At 42.3% G+C, this 16837-nt stretch overlaps 1 protein-coding gene across 9 annotated transcripts in view; it reads right to left on the minus strand.

Moving 5' to 3' along the window:
- Window positions 1–16837, minus strand: part of JADE1 (jade family PHD finger 1) — a 96910-nt gene that overhangs the window by 57346 nt on the left and 22727 nt on the right. For all 9 annotated transcript variants that reach the window (XM_061585032.1, XM_061585033.1, XM_061585037.1 and 6 more), the window contains exon 2: window positions 11997–12074. In XM_061585032.1, coding sequence (XP_061441016.1) covers window positions 11997–12074 — 78 coding nt within the window. The remainder of the gene's footprint in view (window positions 1–11996; window positions 12075–16837) is intronic.

The raw sequence follows: 16837 nt of genomic DNA on the forward strand, positions 1-16837 counted from the left end.
ATATACATTTAACAAAAAGAAAGGCCAAAGGATAGTTGCTTCTTCATGTTTTCTGACATGAAATAAGGTGTTAGCTTTCTTCCTTTTCATTAACAAGCTTCCATTCCCACACTGACAGAGAAAAAACTTGAACTCATGCAGTTATATGGAAAATATTTAGAAGTTAAAAGGTTGTCTAGGTTTGTTTTTCAATAGCAAGGGGCCAAAATAATCCAAACTTCAGCATAGCTCTCAACCCATCTTCACTAGCCCATCATATTAAAATGCCACAATAAATAGAAAACAAGCAAATCTGCCCAATCCATTTCAATCAAACCCCCATAATTCACTAAACACTCTTGATAGAGGAACCCTTCCTTTGCTGTAATTTGCCTTTAAAGGGATAGTCCATGTTCCCCCATTTGCACAATTAGGGCATACAATGCTAATCAAAAGCAAAATTCCATTAATTTTTTCCAGATTTCAACAGCCGAGAGAGCCCCAGAACACTCTGCACTCAAATAGCACCTTCCATCCCAAGCAATGTGCATTTATTTATGCTAAACCAGATCTAATGCCCTTGAGAGCTACATAAATTATACAAATAGAGAATAAGTAATTTACTCGTTTGGACAAGTAAAACATTTTTCAATTTGCCACTGCTACCACTAATTCATCAAATGCATGATTTTCTGTTTTTAAACTAAAAAATATCAGTTCCAAATCATCTAAACTCAGAAGACAAATGAGATGAAACTGATGTTAATTCCACAGAAAGCTAAAAGAAAACTATTACTAAGGGTAGGACCTATTTACAGAGCCAAATTGGCATGCTGGGAGGGTTTTGTTTTCTTTTATTTTTGCGCTTAAAAAGCAGGACAGCAGTCTGTACATTTGCCCATGCTGTCGCCCTGCCCCTGACGGTTGCACCAGAAGCTAAGCCTCAGACCCTCTCACCATAGTAAAGTTATTAAGAATAGAAGCAGAAACTGGAAGGGCTGTACCTGCCAAGATGTGTTACAATTTTGAGGGTAAGACCAACTACTGGATCCCAAGGAAGCAAGTATAAGCCCAAATTGCCCTCTCTATAGGCTTTTTCGTTCCTGGGGGATTAGACTCTGATCTCACCTGAGAGAAAGTGGGTGCTTCCTATTGGCAGGGACAAGAGAATTCTTTCATCAGACCAAAAACAGAAATTCAAGGAGCCACCACAGATCCTGGAACATGCCACCTGCTTGATTCCCACTTCCCCTCCAAAAAATACCCATCAGTATCCTCATGGGCCAGTAAGACCTTGACCCAAGCCAGGCTTTCAGAGTGGACTCATATTCTGCTCTTTAAATAATTTAGGCCCATGTGGAAGCTATGGCCTGCAGGGAGACTTACAAGTGTCAGCTCCACAGTGTCCTCCTCTAGCTCTGACTAAATGCATCCAGCAGCACTGGTCATTTTAAAGAGCAACAAGGAGAGATCTGGTAATGTAGATCTCTGGATGATGAACTTACTAGTACTCCACTTTCACTCCCTGTCCCTGTTACCCAAGTAGGGGAAGGGTTCCTAGCAATCAGCAGGACTTTTCCTTTATATGGAGAGCTATCAACAGAACTGCTGCCTAGTGCCTTCCCTAAATCTGTCCCACCGAACTAGAGCAGGGATCAGGAATGGAGAAGCACTCACTATCCTATCAGTCTTATTTTATGTAAATTCTCTTTCTCTTCTCACCACCCCATTTTTCTTTTAAACCTTGAGTTGGAGAATAAGAAGACAAGTTGTTACTTCACAGACTGGAAACAGACTGACTTTGTGAGGACGCCCCTTCCAGTTGTCAACTTTAATCCTTACCCTATCATTTCAGAGGGATTGACCACCTACCTCATCAAGCCATCATCCTAGTTTTGATGGGGGGGAAATGCACTTAAAAGATCTCTACAGAACTAGGCACTCACTGATGCAGTCGTGATAGCTTCATCACAGGCCAAGCACACAACACAATCAACGTATATTTAGACAAGGTGCTTGCAATGATGCAGCCAGCAATGTGTCCTCTCGACCCTTGCCCTTCTTGGCTTATTAAAGCTTGCTGAGGGGGTTTGACTGAGTGGATCCAGAGTGTGGTCAACACATCATTGCGAGAGGGAGTGATTCCAGCCTCCTTGAAAGAGGCTGTGATCCGACCATTCCTGAAAAAGCCCACCCTGGACCCATTGGTTTGTGACAACTACCGACTGGTTGCAAATACCCCCTTTTTAGGGAAGGTGATTGACAGGGTTGTGGCACAGCAATTGCAAGTACTCTTGGATGAAACAGATTATCATGACCCATCCCAGTCTGGGTTCAGGTCTGGTTATGGGACTGAATCGGCCTTGGTCGCCCTGATGGATGACCTTTATCGGGAGAGGGACAGGGGGAGTGTGACCCTGTTATTCTTACTTGATCTCTCAGCAGCTTTTGATACCATTGACCATGGTATCCTTCTGGGTCAACTTGGTGAGATGGGTATTGGAGGAACTGTTTTACAGTGGTTCCGATCCTATCTCCAAGGTCACTCTCAGAGAATAGCATTGGGTGACTGTCTTTCAGCCCCCTGGCAGTTGTGCTGTGGAGTGCCACAGGGTACCATCTGGTCCACCATGCTGTTTAACATCTATATGAAGCCCTTGGGAGCGGTCATCAGGAGATTGGGAGCGAGGTGTCAGCAGTATGCTGACGATACCCAGCTCTATTTATCTGTAACATCTGAATCGGGAGAGGCCACGCAAGCCCTGGACTGCTGCCTGGACTCAGTGGTGGGCTGGATGAGGGCCAACAAACTGAGTCTGAATCCTAGCAAGACAGAGGCACTGTGGGTTGGTGGTTCCTGAGTTCGAATGATTGTTCGGTTGCCTGCTTTGGATGGGGTTGTACTCCCTCTGAAAGACCAGGTTTAGTCTAGGGGTGCTCCTGGATCCATCTTTGTTGCTAGAGGCCCAGGTGACCTCAGTGGCTAGGAGTGCCTTTTACCAGCTTCGGCTGATAAGACAGCTGCAGCCGTTTCTGGACCGGGATAGCCTACCCACTGTTGTCCACGCACTGGTAACCTCCAGGTTGGATTACTGTAATGTGCTCTATGTGGGGCCGCCCTTGAGGTTGGTCCAGAAGTTGCAGCTGGTGCAAAATGTGGTGGCAAAACTGCTCACTGGGGCAGGGTATCGCCAACATGTCACCCCGCTGCTGAAAGAATTGCACTGGCTGCCCATTTGCTACCGGGCCAAGTTCAAGGTTCTAGTTCTGGTACAAAGCCCTATACAGCTGGGGACCAGGATACCTGAAAGACCTTCTTACCCCTTATATACCCACTTGATCATTGTGCTCTGCAGGTGAGGGCCTCCTGCATATACCATCTTAGCAGGAGGTCCGTTCTGCACAACATAGGAAACAGACCTTTAATGTGGTGGCACCTACCCTGTGGAATTCCCTCCCCTTAAATATTAGGCAGGCGCCATATCTGTTATCTTTTTGGCACCTATTGAAGACTTCCCTCTTTCAACAAGCCTTTTAAGTTAAGACCTATCCCAGTCTGCGTCTGTGTTGGAATTTCTTTTAATATATTTTTTAAAATCTTTCTCCCCCCCCAAACAATATGTTTTTTTAACCCTTTTTATTTAAGATTTTTTAAAGCTTTTTTAAAGAATGTTTTTAAAGTTGTTTTGTTTTAATGTATTTTAAGGTCTGTTTTTATGATGCTTTTACTGCTTTTGTTTGCCACCCTGGGCTTCTGCTTGGATGAAGGGCAGAATATAAATCAAATAAATAAATAAATAATATCATTGTAAAGCTATCTAAAGTGGTTTGAGCAGGCACTGTTATTTAGTGAAGCATTCATGTGATCACTTGTAGAACAACATATTCTCTTCACACCACCTTGGCATGATAGATCCTCAATCCTGTTGCCATGAAAAGCATCCTAAATTCTTAAATGTCTGGCTTGTTTTATTGTTAGTAATTAGACTTTGCACTGAGCACTCTAGGGGATGTTCCCAGCATGGCTGGAGGTACTGCTGAAGCCCTGGTCAACCTCTGGAATACAGAGGTGACCCGGGCAGTGGACACTATAGCTCCAAAGCGCCCTCTCCCGCCAGGGAAGGTCCGTAATACACCTTGGTTTACTCAATCCTTGGCCCTGATGCAACGGCAGGGATGATGGTTAGAATGACGATGGAGAAAAACTCAATCTGTCTTTGACCAAACACTGGTTAAGAGCTCATTTTCGAGCCTACCATGCTGGCGGCGAAAAAAGCTCACTTCTCTGCCACCATTGCGTCTGCCCAGTGCCGTCCGACGATGCTTTTTCGGGTGGTCCGGGGTCTTTTGGGATCTGGCCCGACAGCAGACTCTGAACCATCAGTTGCTCTCTGTGAAATGTTTGTGAGGCACTTCGCAGATAAAATTGCTCGCATTTGGATTGACCTGGACTCCTCGTTAATTACAGTTGTGCCAGGTGTCCCCTCTGCTCCCTCTGGTCATTTTTCCATGGATACTTTTAGCTTGTAAAACCTGAGGATGTGGACAGGATTCTGGGAGAAATGAGGGCCACTACCTGCTCGCTTGATCCTTGCCCATCCTGGCTAATTAAATCCGCCAGATTGGGAGTAGCTGGTTGGTTGACATATCTGATTAACACCTCCCTAAGGGAAGGCTCTATGCCAACACTGTTGAAGGAGGCTGTGATTAGACCTTTGTTAAAAAAGCCTTCACTAGATCCTGCAGATCTTAACTTCTGGCCAGTCTCTAATCTCCCCTTCCTTAGCAAGGTGATTGAGAGGGTGGTGGTGGCTCAACTCCAAGTTTTCCTGGATGAATCGGATTATCTAGACCCTTTTCAATCAGGCTTCAGACCTGGTCATGGGACAGAGACGTTGCCCTGCTTGATGACCTACACGGGGCATCGGACAGGGAGAGCGCATCCCTGTTGGTGCTGCTGAACCTCTCGGTGGCCTTTGATACCATCGATCATGGTATCCTTCTGAGCCGTCTAGCTGGGATGGGCCTAGGAGGCACTGTTCTACAGTGGCTCTGTTCCTACCTCATGGACAGGACCCAGAAAGTGGTGCTGGGAGACTACTGCTCGACCCCCTGGCCATTGGCCTACAGGGTACCTCAGAGTTCCATTCTGTCTCTCATGCTCTTTAACATTTATATGAAATCAAGGGAAAAACTCCCCCAGGGATAGGGTTGCAACCTGTTCTGGATGGGGTTGCACTCCCCTTGAAAGAGCAGGTCTGCAGTCTGGGAGTTCTTCTGGATCCTGCCTTGCTGCTGGAATATCAGGTGGCTGTGGTAGCCAGGGGTGCTTTTGGTCATCTCAAAATGGTCTACCAGCTGCGTCCGTTCCTGGAAGCAGCTGACTTGGCCACGGTGACACATGCATTGGTGACATCGAGGCTTGATTATTGTAATGCACTCTACGTGGGGCTGCCTTTGAAAACGATTCAGAAACTACAGTTGGTCCAAAATGCAGCAGCCAGAATGTTAACTGGAGCACAGCGCAGGGAGCATATCACCCCTGTGCTTTATCGACTCCAATGGCTCCCAATTTGTTTCCGAGCCCAATTCAAAGTGCTGGTTTTGACCTTTAAAGCCCTAAATGGTCTTGGACCAGTGTACTTAAGGGACCGCTTACGCCCATATGTTCCTAGCCTGGATTTAAGATCATCTATCTCTTGTCTCCTCTGCATGCCTGGAATGAAAGAAGTCAGATTGTCAGGCACGCGGGAGAGAGCCTTTTCAATTGTGGCTCCCAGACTTTGGAATTCCCTGCCCCAAGAAGTCCGCTCTGCTCCTTCCCTGATGGTCTTACGGAAACTTGTAAAAACTATTTTGTTCAGGAGAGCCTTTGGTTGGGACTGACTGATCAGCCTGACGCTGTTTTAAGTTTTTTATCTTTTATTTTTATCTTTTAAGTTCTTTTATTCTCACCTTCTTATATGTGTATGCACATATATACATATTTATGTTTGTATGTGTATGCATAATGCATTTTATGTATTTTAACAGTATTTTATACAATTTAATTTACTGTAATTTTTAATGTTTTATTGTGTATTTTATTATATATGCGTGCGATTTTATTGTAGCCACCCTGAGTGCCCTATTGTAGGGTAGAAGGGTGGGACAGAAATATTTTAAATAAAATAAATAAATAAATAAATAATACACAAGATCCTCCCATTTTTTCGACAGAAAGGAAAATAAGTCTCTAAACATAAATTCAGGCAACTAATTTCTCCGTGTGATAAGCTCACCCCAGGCAAAGCTTACTACAGCTGATATTGCCCAAACATTCTTGGAAAGGCTTCTCCCAGGGAGGGGCAATGTGTAAACAGACGTTTCAGATTATCAGAAAAACATGCAATAGTTACAACCAAGAATCTACAGTTATGGAAATCTACCTTAAATTGTCAACCACCACTGAAATATTGACACACAAAATCAGAATTGAAAAAAGTGCATGCTTACAAATATGAAATGTTGACATATTAAAAGAGATATGTGGTTTTGTAAAACCACAGCTGCTGAACACAGATAAAAAGAAACATGTCCCTCTTCACAGGCTTCCAATCCACCCTTCTGTTTTGCAAACATAACAATCCAAATGTCCAAAATAATATATTTACTTGTTATATGTGGTGGTAAACTGCAGCATTTACATAAGAACCTAAGAACATAAGAAGAGCCTGCTGGATCAGGCCAGTGGCCCATCTAGTCCAGCACCCTGTTCTCACAGTGGCCAACCAGGTGCCTGGGGGAAGCCCGCAAGCAGGACCCGAGTGCAAGAACACACTCCCCTCCTGAGGCTTCCGGCAACTGGTTTTCAGAAGCATGCTGCCTCTGACTAGGGTGGCAGAGCACAGCCATCACGGCTAGTAGCCACTGATAGCCCTGTCCTCCATGAATTTGTCTAATCTTCTTTTAAAGCCATCCAAGCTGGTGGCCATTACTGCATCTTGTGGGAGCAAATTCCATAGTTTAACTATGCACTGAGTAAAGAAATACTTCCTTTTCTCTGTCCTGAATCTTCCAACATTCAGCTTCTTTGAATGTCCACGAGTTCTAGTATTATGAGAGAGGGAGAAAAACTTTTCTCTATCCACATTCTCCATGCATAATTTTATACACTTCTATCATGTCTCCTCTGACCCGCCTTTTCTCTAAACTAAAAAGCCCCAAATGCTGCAACCTTTCCTCAGAAGGGAGTCGCTCCATCCCCTTGATCATTCTGGTTGCCCTCTTCTGAACCTTTTCAAATCTATAATATCCTTTTTGAGATGAGGCAACCAGAACTGTACACAGTATTCCAAATGCGGCCGCACCATAGATTTATACAACAGCATTATGATATCGGCTGTTTTATTTTCAATACCTTTCCTAATTATCCCTAGCATGGAATTTGCCTTTTTCACAGCTGCCGCACACTAGGTCGACATTTTCATCATGCTGTCCACTAAAATCCCCAAGTCTCTCTCCTGGTCGGTCACCGCCAGTTCAGACCCCATGAGCGTATATGTGAAATTAAGATTTTTTGCTCCAATATGCATAATTTTACACTTATTTATATTGAATTGCATTTGCCATTTTTCTGCCCATTCACTCAGTTTGGAGAGGTCTTTTTGGAGCTCTTCGCAATCCCTTTTTGTTTTAACAACCCTGAACAATTTAGTATCGTCAGCAAACTTGGCCACTTCACTGCTCACTCCTAATTCTAGGTCATTAATGAACAAGTTGAAAAGTACAGGTCCCAATACCGATCCTTGAGGGACTCAATTTTCTACAGCCCTCCGTTGGGAGAACTGTCCATTTATTCCTACTCTCTGCTTTCTGCTTCTTAACCAATTCCTTATCCACAAGAGGACCTCTCCTCTTATTCCATGACTGCTAAGCTTCCTCAGAAGTCTTTGGTGAGGTACCTTGTCAAACGCTTTTTCAAAGTCTAAGTACACTATGTCCACTGGATCACCTCTATCTATATGCTTGTTGACACTCTCAAAGAATTCTAATAGGTTACTGAGACAGGACTTTCCCTTGCAGAAGCCATGCTGGCTCTGCTTCAGCAAGGCTTATTCTTCTATGTGCTTAGTTAATCTAGCTTTAATAATACTCTCTACCAGTTTTCCAGGGACAGAAGTTAAGCTAACTGGCCTGTAATTTCTGGGATCCCCCCTGGATCCCTTTTTGAAGATTGGCGTTACATTTGCCACTTTCCAATCCTCAGGCACGGAGGAGGACCTGAGGGACAAGTTACATATTTTAGTTAGCAGATCAGCAATTTCACCTTTGAGTTCTTTGAGAACTCTCGGGTGGATGCCATCTGAACCTGGTGATTTGTCAGTTTTTATATTGTCTATTAAGCCTAGAACTTCCTCTCTCGTTACCACTATTTGTCTCAGTTCCTCAGAATCCCTTCCTGCAAATGTTAGTTCAGGTTCAGGGATCTGCCCTATATCTTCCACTGTGAAGACAGATGCAAAGAATTCATTTAGCTTCTCTGCAATCTCCTTATCGTTCTTTAGGACACCTTTGACTCCCTTATCATCCAAGGGTCCAATCGCCTCCCTAGATGGTCTCCTGCTTTGAATGTATTTATAGAATTTTTTGCTGTTGCTTTTTATGTTCTTAGCAATGTGCTCCTCAAATTCTTTTTTAGCATCCCTTTTTGTCTTCTTGCATTTCTTTTGCCAGAGTTTGTGTTCCTTTTTATTTTGTTTTCAGTCTGAAAACGGTGTGTGGTTGGGCATGCAGGTTAGTACCTTAAGTAATTGATTCTCCGATTAATAAAGATCTGAGAGGGAATTTTGTATTCCAAAATTGTTTTTCTTTCCCACTGCTTGGAAAAAGCTACTGTGTCTCCAGTGACCTTTGTATCATGGTTTCATTGCTATCTACTTTATAAACCATCCACAAAAGCTCTCACAAACAACCATTTTGGAAGTATTTGCATAAATTACCCTTTGTATAGTAGGGCCCCACTCATATGGTGGGTTACATTCCAGACCCCCGCTGAAAAGCAAAACCCACTGAAAAGCGGAAGTCCATCAATAAAATGGCCCCCAAGGCCCCCAAAACACCGTAAAAGCGGAACAAGCGCTGTATGAGTGGGGCCTTACTCTAATTGAAAACCGCCATATTAGCAGAACGCCAAAAAGCGGGGCCCTACTCTATTGGATCTTAGTACTTCACAGTAGTGGTACAAAAAAAAAGCCACACATTGTTAAGTTTTCTTAGTTGTTAAGGTAAGGGGTTTGCTCAACACATAAAGAACTCATATAAAAACAGGAGTATTACAAACCCTACAAGCTATGCATACAAGGTATGCATACAGCTAGTTTGACAAGCCACCCCAAATCAAACTTTGATCCCTTTGTTACGATCTAAAGATTTGACAACATTTTTAACTGAAGTGGTAAACATTTTCTTCAGCACTTTGTATCAAAAAAGAGCTTTAATTTGTATTTTTAGGTGGATATCTATTATTGCCCTCCTCTAGGACACACTCCTTAACGTGGTAAGGGGGTTTGAGAGTATCAAAGAAGTTGAGAGCAATACCTTCAGGAGTCTGGACCAAGAGGCTAGACTCCTAGCAGGGTCATAGCTGAGACACCAGACTAAGATGCATCGAGACACAGAGGAAAGGCAATGGTGAAACACCTCTGAATACCTTTTGCCATGAAAACCCTATAAATAGATTGTCCAAAATGCAACATGAGATAGTGCTGGAAGATGAGACCCCCAGGTCAGAAGGCACTCATCAAGTTACTGGGGAAGAACAATGGACAAGTACAAGTAATGCTGTGACTAATGACGCAACTGGGTCAAAGCCAAAAGGAAAGCCAGAGTCCAGAGTTGTTCAACGTACACAGTAGGAACATGGAATGCAAGAAGCATGAACCAGGGAAAGACAGAAATTGTCAAGAAACAAACAGAACATATCAATATTACAATACTTGGCATGAGTGAATTAAAATGGATGGAAAGGGACACTTTCAATCAGGCAACTACAAAATATTTTATGCAGGAAATGAGAAATTAAGAAGAAATGGGGTTGCTCTAATAGTGAGAAGTGATGTAGCATAAGCAATTAGGAGCTATAACGCAAGGTCTGAGCGAGTGATGTCAATGAGATTAAACAGGAAACCTATTAACATAACCATCATCCAAGTCTACACTTCAACAGCAAACACAGAAGAAGAGGAATTGAAGAGATTTTATGCAGAAATACAGGAAGAAATTGATCACACACCAAAACAAGATGTTCTCATAATCATCAGGGACTGGAATGCAAAAGTAGGGAACAGAGAAGAACAAGGGATTGTGGGGAAATGGGGCTTACGAGTTAGAAAAGAAGCAGGAGGAAGGCTAATCACCAGGAATAGATGGTATACTAATTGAGCTGCTACAAGTTACTGAGACAGAATCTGTCCAAATTTGACAAAAAATCGTCAACAAATATGGAAAATAAAACAATGGCCCACAGACATGAAGCCATTCCAATTCCAAAGAAAGGGGATCCCAGGGAATGCAGTAATTATCAAACTATTGCCTTAACATCCCATGGCAAGTAAAGCAATGCTCAAGATTCTACAAAAAAGGCTTGTACCATACATGGAACGAGAAATGCCAAATATCCAAGGTGGATATTGAAACATACACTGGATAATGGAACAGACCAAGGAATTTCAGAAAAAAATCATCCTGTGCATTATAGATTACAGCAAAGCCTTTGATTGTGTAGATCATGAAAAACTATGGAATGCTGTATAAGAAATGGGAGTGCCACAGCATCTGACTGTTCTGATGCGCAACCTATACTCTGGACAAGAGGCTACTGTAAGGACAGAATATGGAGAAACCAACTGGTTCCCAGTCAGAAAGGGTGTGGGACAGGGGTGTATTTTATCACCCTATATAATCTATATGCGTAACATATCATACAGAAAGTGGGATTGGACCAAGATGAAGGAGATGTGAGAATTGGAGGGAGAAATATCAATAATTTAAGATATGGAGACGATACCATACTACTAGCAGAAACCAGCAATGATCTGAAACAAATGCTAATAAACGTTAAAGAGGAAATCACAAAAGCAGGACTACAGCTGAACATCAAAAAGACTAAAGTAATGACAACAGAAGATTTATGTAACTTTAAAGTTGATAATAAGGACATTGAACTTGTCAAGGATTACCAATACCTTGGCACAGTCATTAACCAAAATGGAGACAATAGTCAAGAAATCAGAAGAAGGCTAGCACTGGGGAGGACAGCTATGAGAGAACTAGAAAAGTTCCTCAAATGCAAAAAGGTATCACTGACCACCAAAGTCAGGATCATTCAGTCCATGGTATTCCTGATCTCTATGTATGGATGTGAAAGTTGGACAATCAAAAAGGGGAAAAGAGAAAAATCAACTCATTTGAAATGTGGTGTTGGAGGAGAGTTTTGCAGATACCATGGAATGCGAAAAAGAACAAATTAAACCAGAACTATCATTAGAAGCTAAAATGATGAGATTATCATACTTTGGACACATAATGAGAAGTCATGATCACTAGAACAGACAATAATGCTGGGAAAAACAGAAGAGAGTAGAAAAAGAGGAAGACCAAACGAGAGATGGATTGATTCCATAAAGAAAGCCACAAATCTGAACTTCCAAGATCTGAACAGGATGGTTTACAACAGATGCTATTGGAGGTCGCTGATTCATAGGGTCGGCATAAGTCATAATCAACTTGAAGGCACATAACACGCACACATATTTATTACTGCATGCTGTGTAATCAGTTGTAAAGCCGTGAGATGCCTTACTGCTGTTCACCTATGAAAATCTGTTTGATTTTAACAAAGATTGTTCATATTAACACTCTACCCAGCTGATATGCAAAACACCTTTGTTATTTAAAGTATCACATTCAAAATAGTTAATATAAAAAAAACCTCATAACCCTGGTGTGACACAAGCACAACAAAAAGGAGCACTTACTGCCATTGTCATCAGAATCTTCGCTGCTGCTGGGAAGTCGACCTCGTTTCATGATCTTCCAGGGTAACAGCAGGCAGCCTGTGAAGAAATACAACAGACGTTAACCCACAAGTTATCAAGTTATGAATCAAAGAAAGTTCCATGATTGAGCGCTCACAAAGGAAGACAAGTGACATTAAGCAGCATAAATACAAGCAATGAACAACCTGAAGATGTTTTATTTAGAATATACTCATGGGATGAGCAAAATACCAACACTGATGGACAGGGCTGGCCCTACAGTTAGGCAGAGTGAAACAACTGCCTTTGGTGACAGATGCTGGGTAGTAGTGGCACGGAGTTAGAGGAGTTAGGTAGACCATGCAGCTTGCCCTGCACCACCCGAGCTAGCCTTCTGCCTTCAGGTACAGTAGAAGACATTGTCCCATCAACAGTTTTGAAGTAAGATTAAACTGTTAATCCAGTTAGCTTCTGTGCATGGAATGGGAAGGGGGCATCATACTGTCCTTTGCCTCAGGAAGCACCATGTCTTGGGCCACCCCTGTTGATGAAGTCCTCAAGTTGAGTTCATCCCAAAGTTGCTGTACATAACATCTTTTTTATGACTTTGATGTTAGCAGCAACTTCAACAGAGCAGGCACTTTGCCTCCTCAATATGGCCAATGTAAATATTTATATTGTCCAACACACTACTGAAAGGATTTTACAGATGTGGGAGGCATCAAAACAACAAGACTAATGACGATGGTAATCTCATCACTCCACTGAGCAAGCAGAGAGAGAGAAGTGTTCCCACCTAAACAATCCTATGATGACACAGAGGCAGAGAATATGGTGAAACAATAGAGAATGGATTCACAGGGAGCTAACATTTTACATCCAGTTGGGTGGGGATATGCATTCAAATATGACTTGTGGGAGAGTAATTGAAAATGTAGTGAGACCATTGATACACAAGTTGAGCAAACCTTCAATACCATATTCATGTTGGCCATAATCCTAATCCATGTAGAGCCTTTCACATAATCTATTCCCATGTAGTTCTGTGTGGCAAGTAGTAATTTCATGGCAGAAAGAACAATGCAAGAATCTATTATTTTCAGACAAAAAAAAGGTATCAAAACTTTGCTCAGTAGCAGTACTGCTGCTGTGAGATCTGTTTGCAAATCCTCAGGTTATTTTAATTTGCAATTCAGGATTTGTTAAAAAGTCAAAGCAGTAAGGCAAATACCTACGCATATATCTTTTAATAGGTAAAAAAAACCTTGCAGTTAAGAACTTATATATAGCCAACATATATTTCTCTCAAACCTGGAAAAGCAGAGAAATTGGGCAGCTATAGTGAATGCACCAGGGGAGCAGGAAACCTGACCGCCTCTCTTGAGATATTGTACTGCCCTACAAATTTGTAAAAATACAAACACAGCTTGGGTTCAGTCCAATCCATTTCCTGTAGAACTTGGAAGAATTTGGTCACATGTGCCTCTGAGCATATGGTGAGTGGTGGCAACACCTGCAATCAGGACTACAAATCCAAAGATGGAGAATTAGTTCTTGTATGTTTCTTGGTGTTCTTCTTACTTTGCTTCTTTCCTGTGTTTCTACTGTTTCTACAGAATCTAACCTAGGAAATTATATTTCTCATTATTATTCCTAAAAATCTGTGACAATTTTATTTTTATTACTTTCAAAGCCTTTTCATTGGTCAATGCCATATGATGGTGAAGTCAGCCTTTTGTGTTTCAAACTAGAGGTTACGCTCTATTTCCACTTTGGGTGCGTTAACAGTTGAATTTGAAACTGCAGTTTAATATAAAATCAGACTGATTACAATATATTGAATCTAGCTGTCGGGAAAAACAAACTTGGCCTGCCAAAGATGCATGTGTTCAGCCTTCTATGTTTAAACCACTCCACTTACGGAAGAGTGGGCATGGTCAATTAAAAACATAGAGCACACCTAGACATTTCTAGAATATATTTTACCTCCCACTGTTTTGTCTTGTACAACCTGAGTACCACTCCTCATGTCCATTGGAGACTATTCTGCAGAACAGTCACTGCCATTATTCCACAATTGTTTTTGGAGTTTTTTTAGTGTAAATAATGAAAAATGTTGCTGTACTTCACATATTCACAGAAACAGAAACAAAATAAAAGGATTTACTATAGGAAACGTCACTAAAATTGCACTGTAAATCAAACATGTTTCAAGTGAATATCTAAACTATATCAACTGTCTTAATATTGCTGCTTCCTCCCTGCTAAAACAAGATCAGCACAGCTCACGTCTTGTTTCTGTTATTTGGGCTGATTGCAGGTGTTGCGACCACTCACCATATGCTCAGAAGCACGTTACCAAATTCTTCCAAGCTACACATGAAGTCTGTTGTACTGTGAAAGACCAATCCAAATTGTGTTTGAATTTTTTACAAATTTGGAGGGCAGTACAATATCTCAGAGAGAAGGTCAGGTCTCCTGCTCCCCTGGTGCATTCACTATAGCTGCCCAATTTCCCTGCTTTTCCAAGTTTCAGAGAAATATCTGTTTGCTATAGGTATGTTATAAAACTGCAAGGAATTTTTTTGCCTATTAGTGAATTTATGTGTTTTAATCCGGGAGGTTAAGAAATGGGATCCTGTGCAAGTTTGCTGAGAATGGATAGATCATTTGCATACTTACTCAGTTAAATGGGATATACTCCCTGCAACCATGCTTAGGGTAAGTGAAACTGACCTCAGGGGAGGGGAAGAGGGGCAGGGGTAGGAGAGGAGGAGGAAGAGCAGAGAGGAGGAGGGGGAGGACAGCAGGCAGGAAGGGTAGGAGAGGTTTGATCATTTGAATGCTTATTTGGTTCAGTGGGATTTATTCCCACACAATCATGGTTAGGATAGGTAAAACTGTTCATGGGGGAGGAGAAGTGAGGAAGATGAGGGGAGAGGGAAGGAGAAAAGGAGGGGAGGAGGATTTGACAGGAGGGGTGAAGGAAAGGGGAAGATGGAGCAAGAGGGAGGGGATAGGAGGGAGGAGGGGAGGGGAGGTTTGATCATTTGTATACTTTTTGAGTTCAATGGGATTTACTCCTTTACAATCATGCTTAGAATAGGTGAAACTGACCTGAAGGAGGCAGGGAGGGGGGAGGAGCAAGGGGGAGGGAAAGGAAGGGTAGGCAGGAAGGGGGAGGGACGGGTGGGGAGGAGACTGGGTGGGTGGGCACTGGATAGAGGAAAAGCCCCTTTTCTTTCTAAAAGGAACACATTGTGAACAGTATCATTTTTCAGGGTTTCCTCCAACTTTTTATTCTACAGCAGGCACATGTAGTCTCCCAACCAAATTTAAACCAAAGCTGTCACTGGCCACATCCACACCAGACCTTTATTTCACTTTCAATAGTCATGGCTTCCCCCAAAGAATCCTGGAAAGTGTAGTTTGTGAAGGATGATGGAGAGTTGCTAGGAGACGCCCTTTTCCCCTCACAGGGCTACAATCCCCAGAAGAGGGGCTGACTGTTAAACCATGCTGGCCACTGGAGCTCTGTCAGGGGAATAGGAGTCTCCTAACGACTCTCAGCACCCTTCACAAACTACACTTCCCAGAATTCTTTGGAAGAAGCCAAGACTGTTTCAAGTGGAATACAGGCATACCTCGCTTTAACATATGCAATGGGACCGGAGAGTATACTTTAAGCGAAATAACCTTTAAGTGAAGCAATTGTCTTCACTTGTACTGCACGCAATCACCACTAGATGGCAGCAGCGCCATGCCAATAAAGTATACGTTATTGCGAGGCACGCAAACGTTAAGCTGGGTATGGGGACAAATGGAGCATGTACGTTATAGCAAGGCAATGTTAAGCGGGGCAACATTAAGCGGGGTATGCCTGTAAATGTCTGGCATGGGTGTGGCCCCTGCTTAGCCAAGCTCAGCAGCTATGGCTTTCAGAACAATGACAGCTGGTTCTTACTGAGCTTGCCCAGCGCTTATCATTGAGTTCAATTTTAAGTTTTTAAAATTAATTAAAAATCAGCCAGGCATTTTTTTATCTTTTAAATTGCAGATGATGAAGGTCAGAGTATGGGGCAAGGTCAGTAATAGGATTATAGGTACCCTGTGAACAAGGCTGATTTTTAATTAATTTCAACAAATTATGAGACCACTGACAGAAAAAAGTCCAGCAGGGGTCTGGATTTTTTTTTTTCTGTTTTACACTTTGAACTCTTGATCCTCTGACTGTTTCGTGTATCACCATGAAAATGTAGAGGGTTGTTAAGCAAGCGTTTCTGAGTTCAGGACTATAAATTTTGTGAGGTTTTGTTTTGAAATGAGCTTATGGGAAACAGCAGAATGACATGGGGGATATTTTCAATTTAACACTGTGGAATGCGAAAAATCCATGCTGGCTATAGTATACAGCCACTCTTGTGGCTGTATAATTATGGTCACACTTGCTATATTTATTCTGACAGCTATTAGGAATTCCCAGTTCCTAACTTTCACTGAATAGCCAACAGCTATGCAGATAGGGATTTGTAAAACCAAAGCATGAGCAATTTAAGAAAAATACAGAGCATAAGAATACTAACCTGCGCTAAGGAAAACTTATGTTAGCAATTTCTCATTTCCACATCTAGAAGGGTAGTGCTTAAGGATCTTTTTAAAACATGTGGTAGCAACATCCTCTCCATTAACAGCACTATTACCATTAGCAAGGATAATTGCTAGACGGCTTAGGTCCAGGCTATCTGTTAGATCGTGTCTCCCTCTATGACCCTGTCCGAGCTTTGAGATCATCTGGTGAGGCCCTGCTCACTATTCCATCTTTCTCACAAGCTTGCTTTGTA

This window comes from Rhineura floridana, chromosome 9 (genome assembly GCF_030035675.1).
Source record: "Rhineura floridana isolate rRhiFlo1 chromosome 9, rRhiFlo1.hap2, whole genome shotgun sequence".
In the NCBI taxonomy this organism is placed as follows: Eukaryota; Metazoa; Chordata; class Lepidosauria; order Squamata; family Rhineuridae; genus Rhineura; species Rhineura floridana.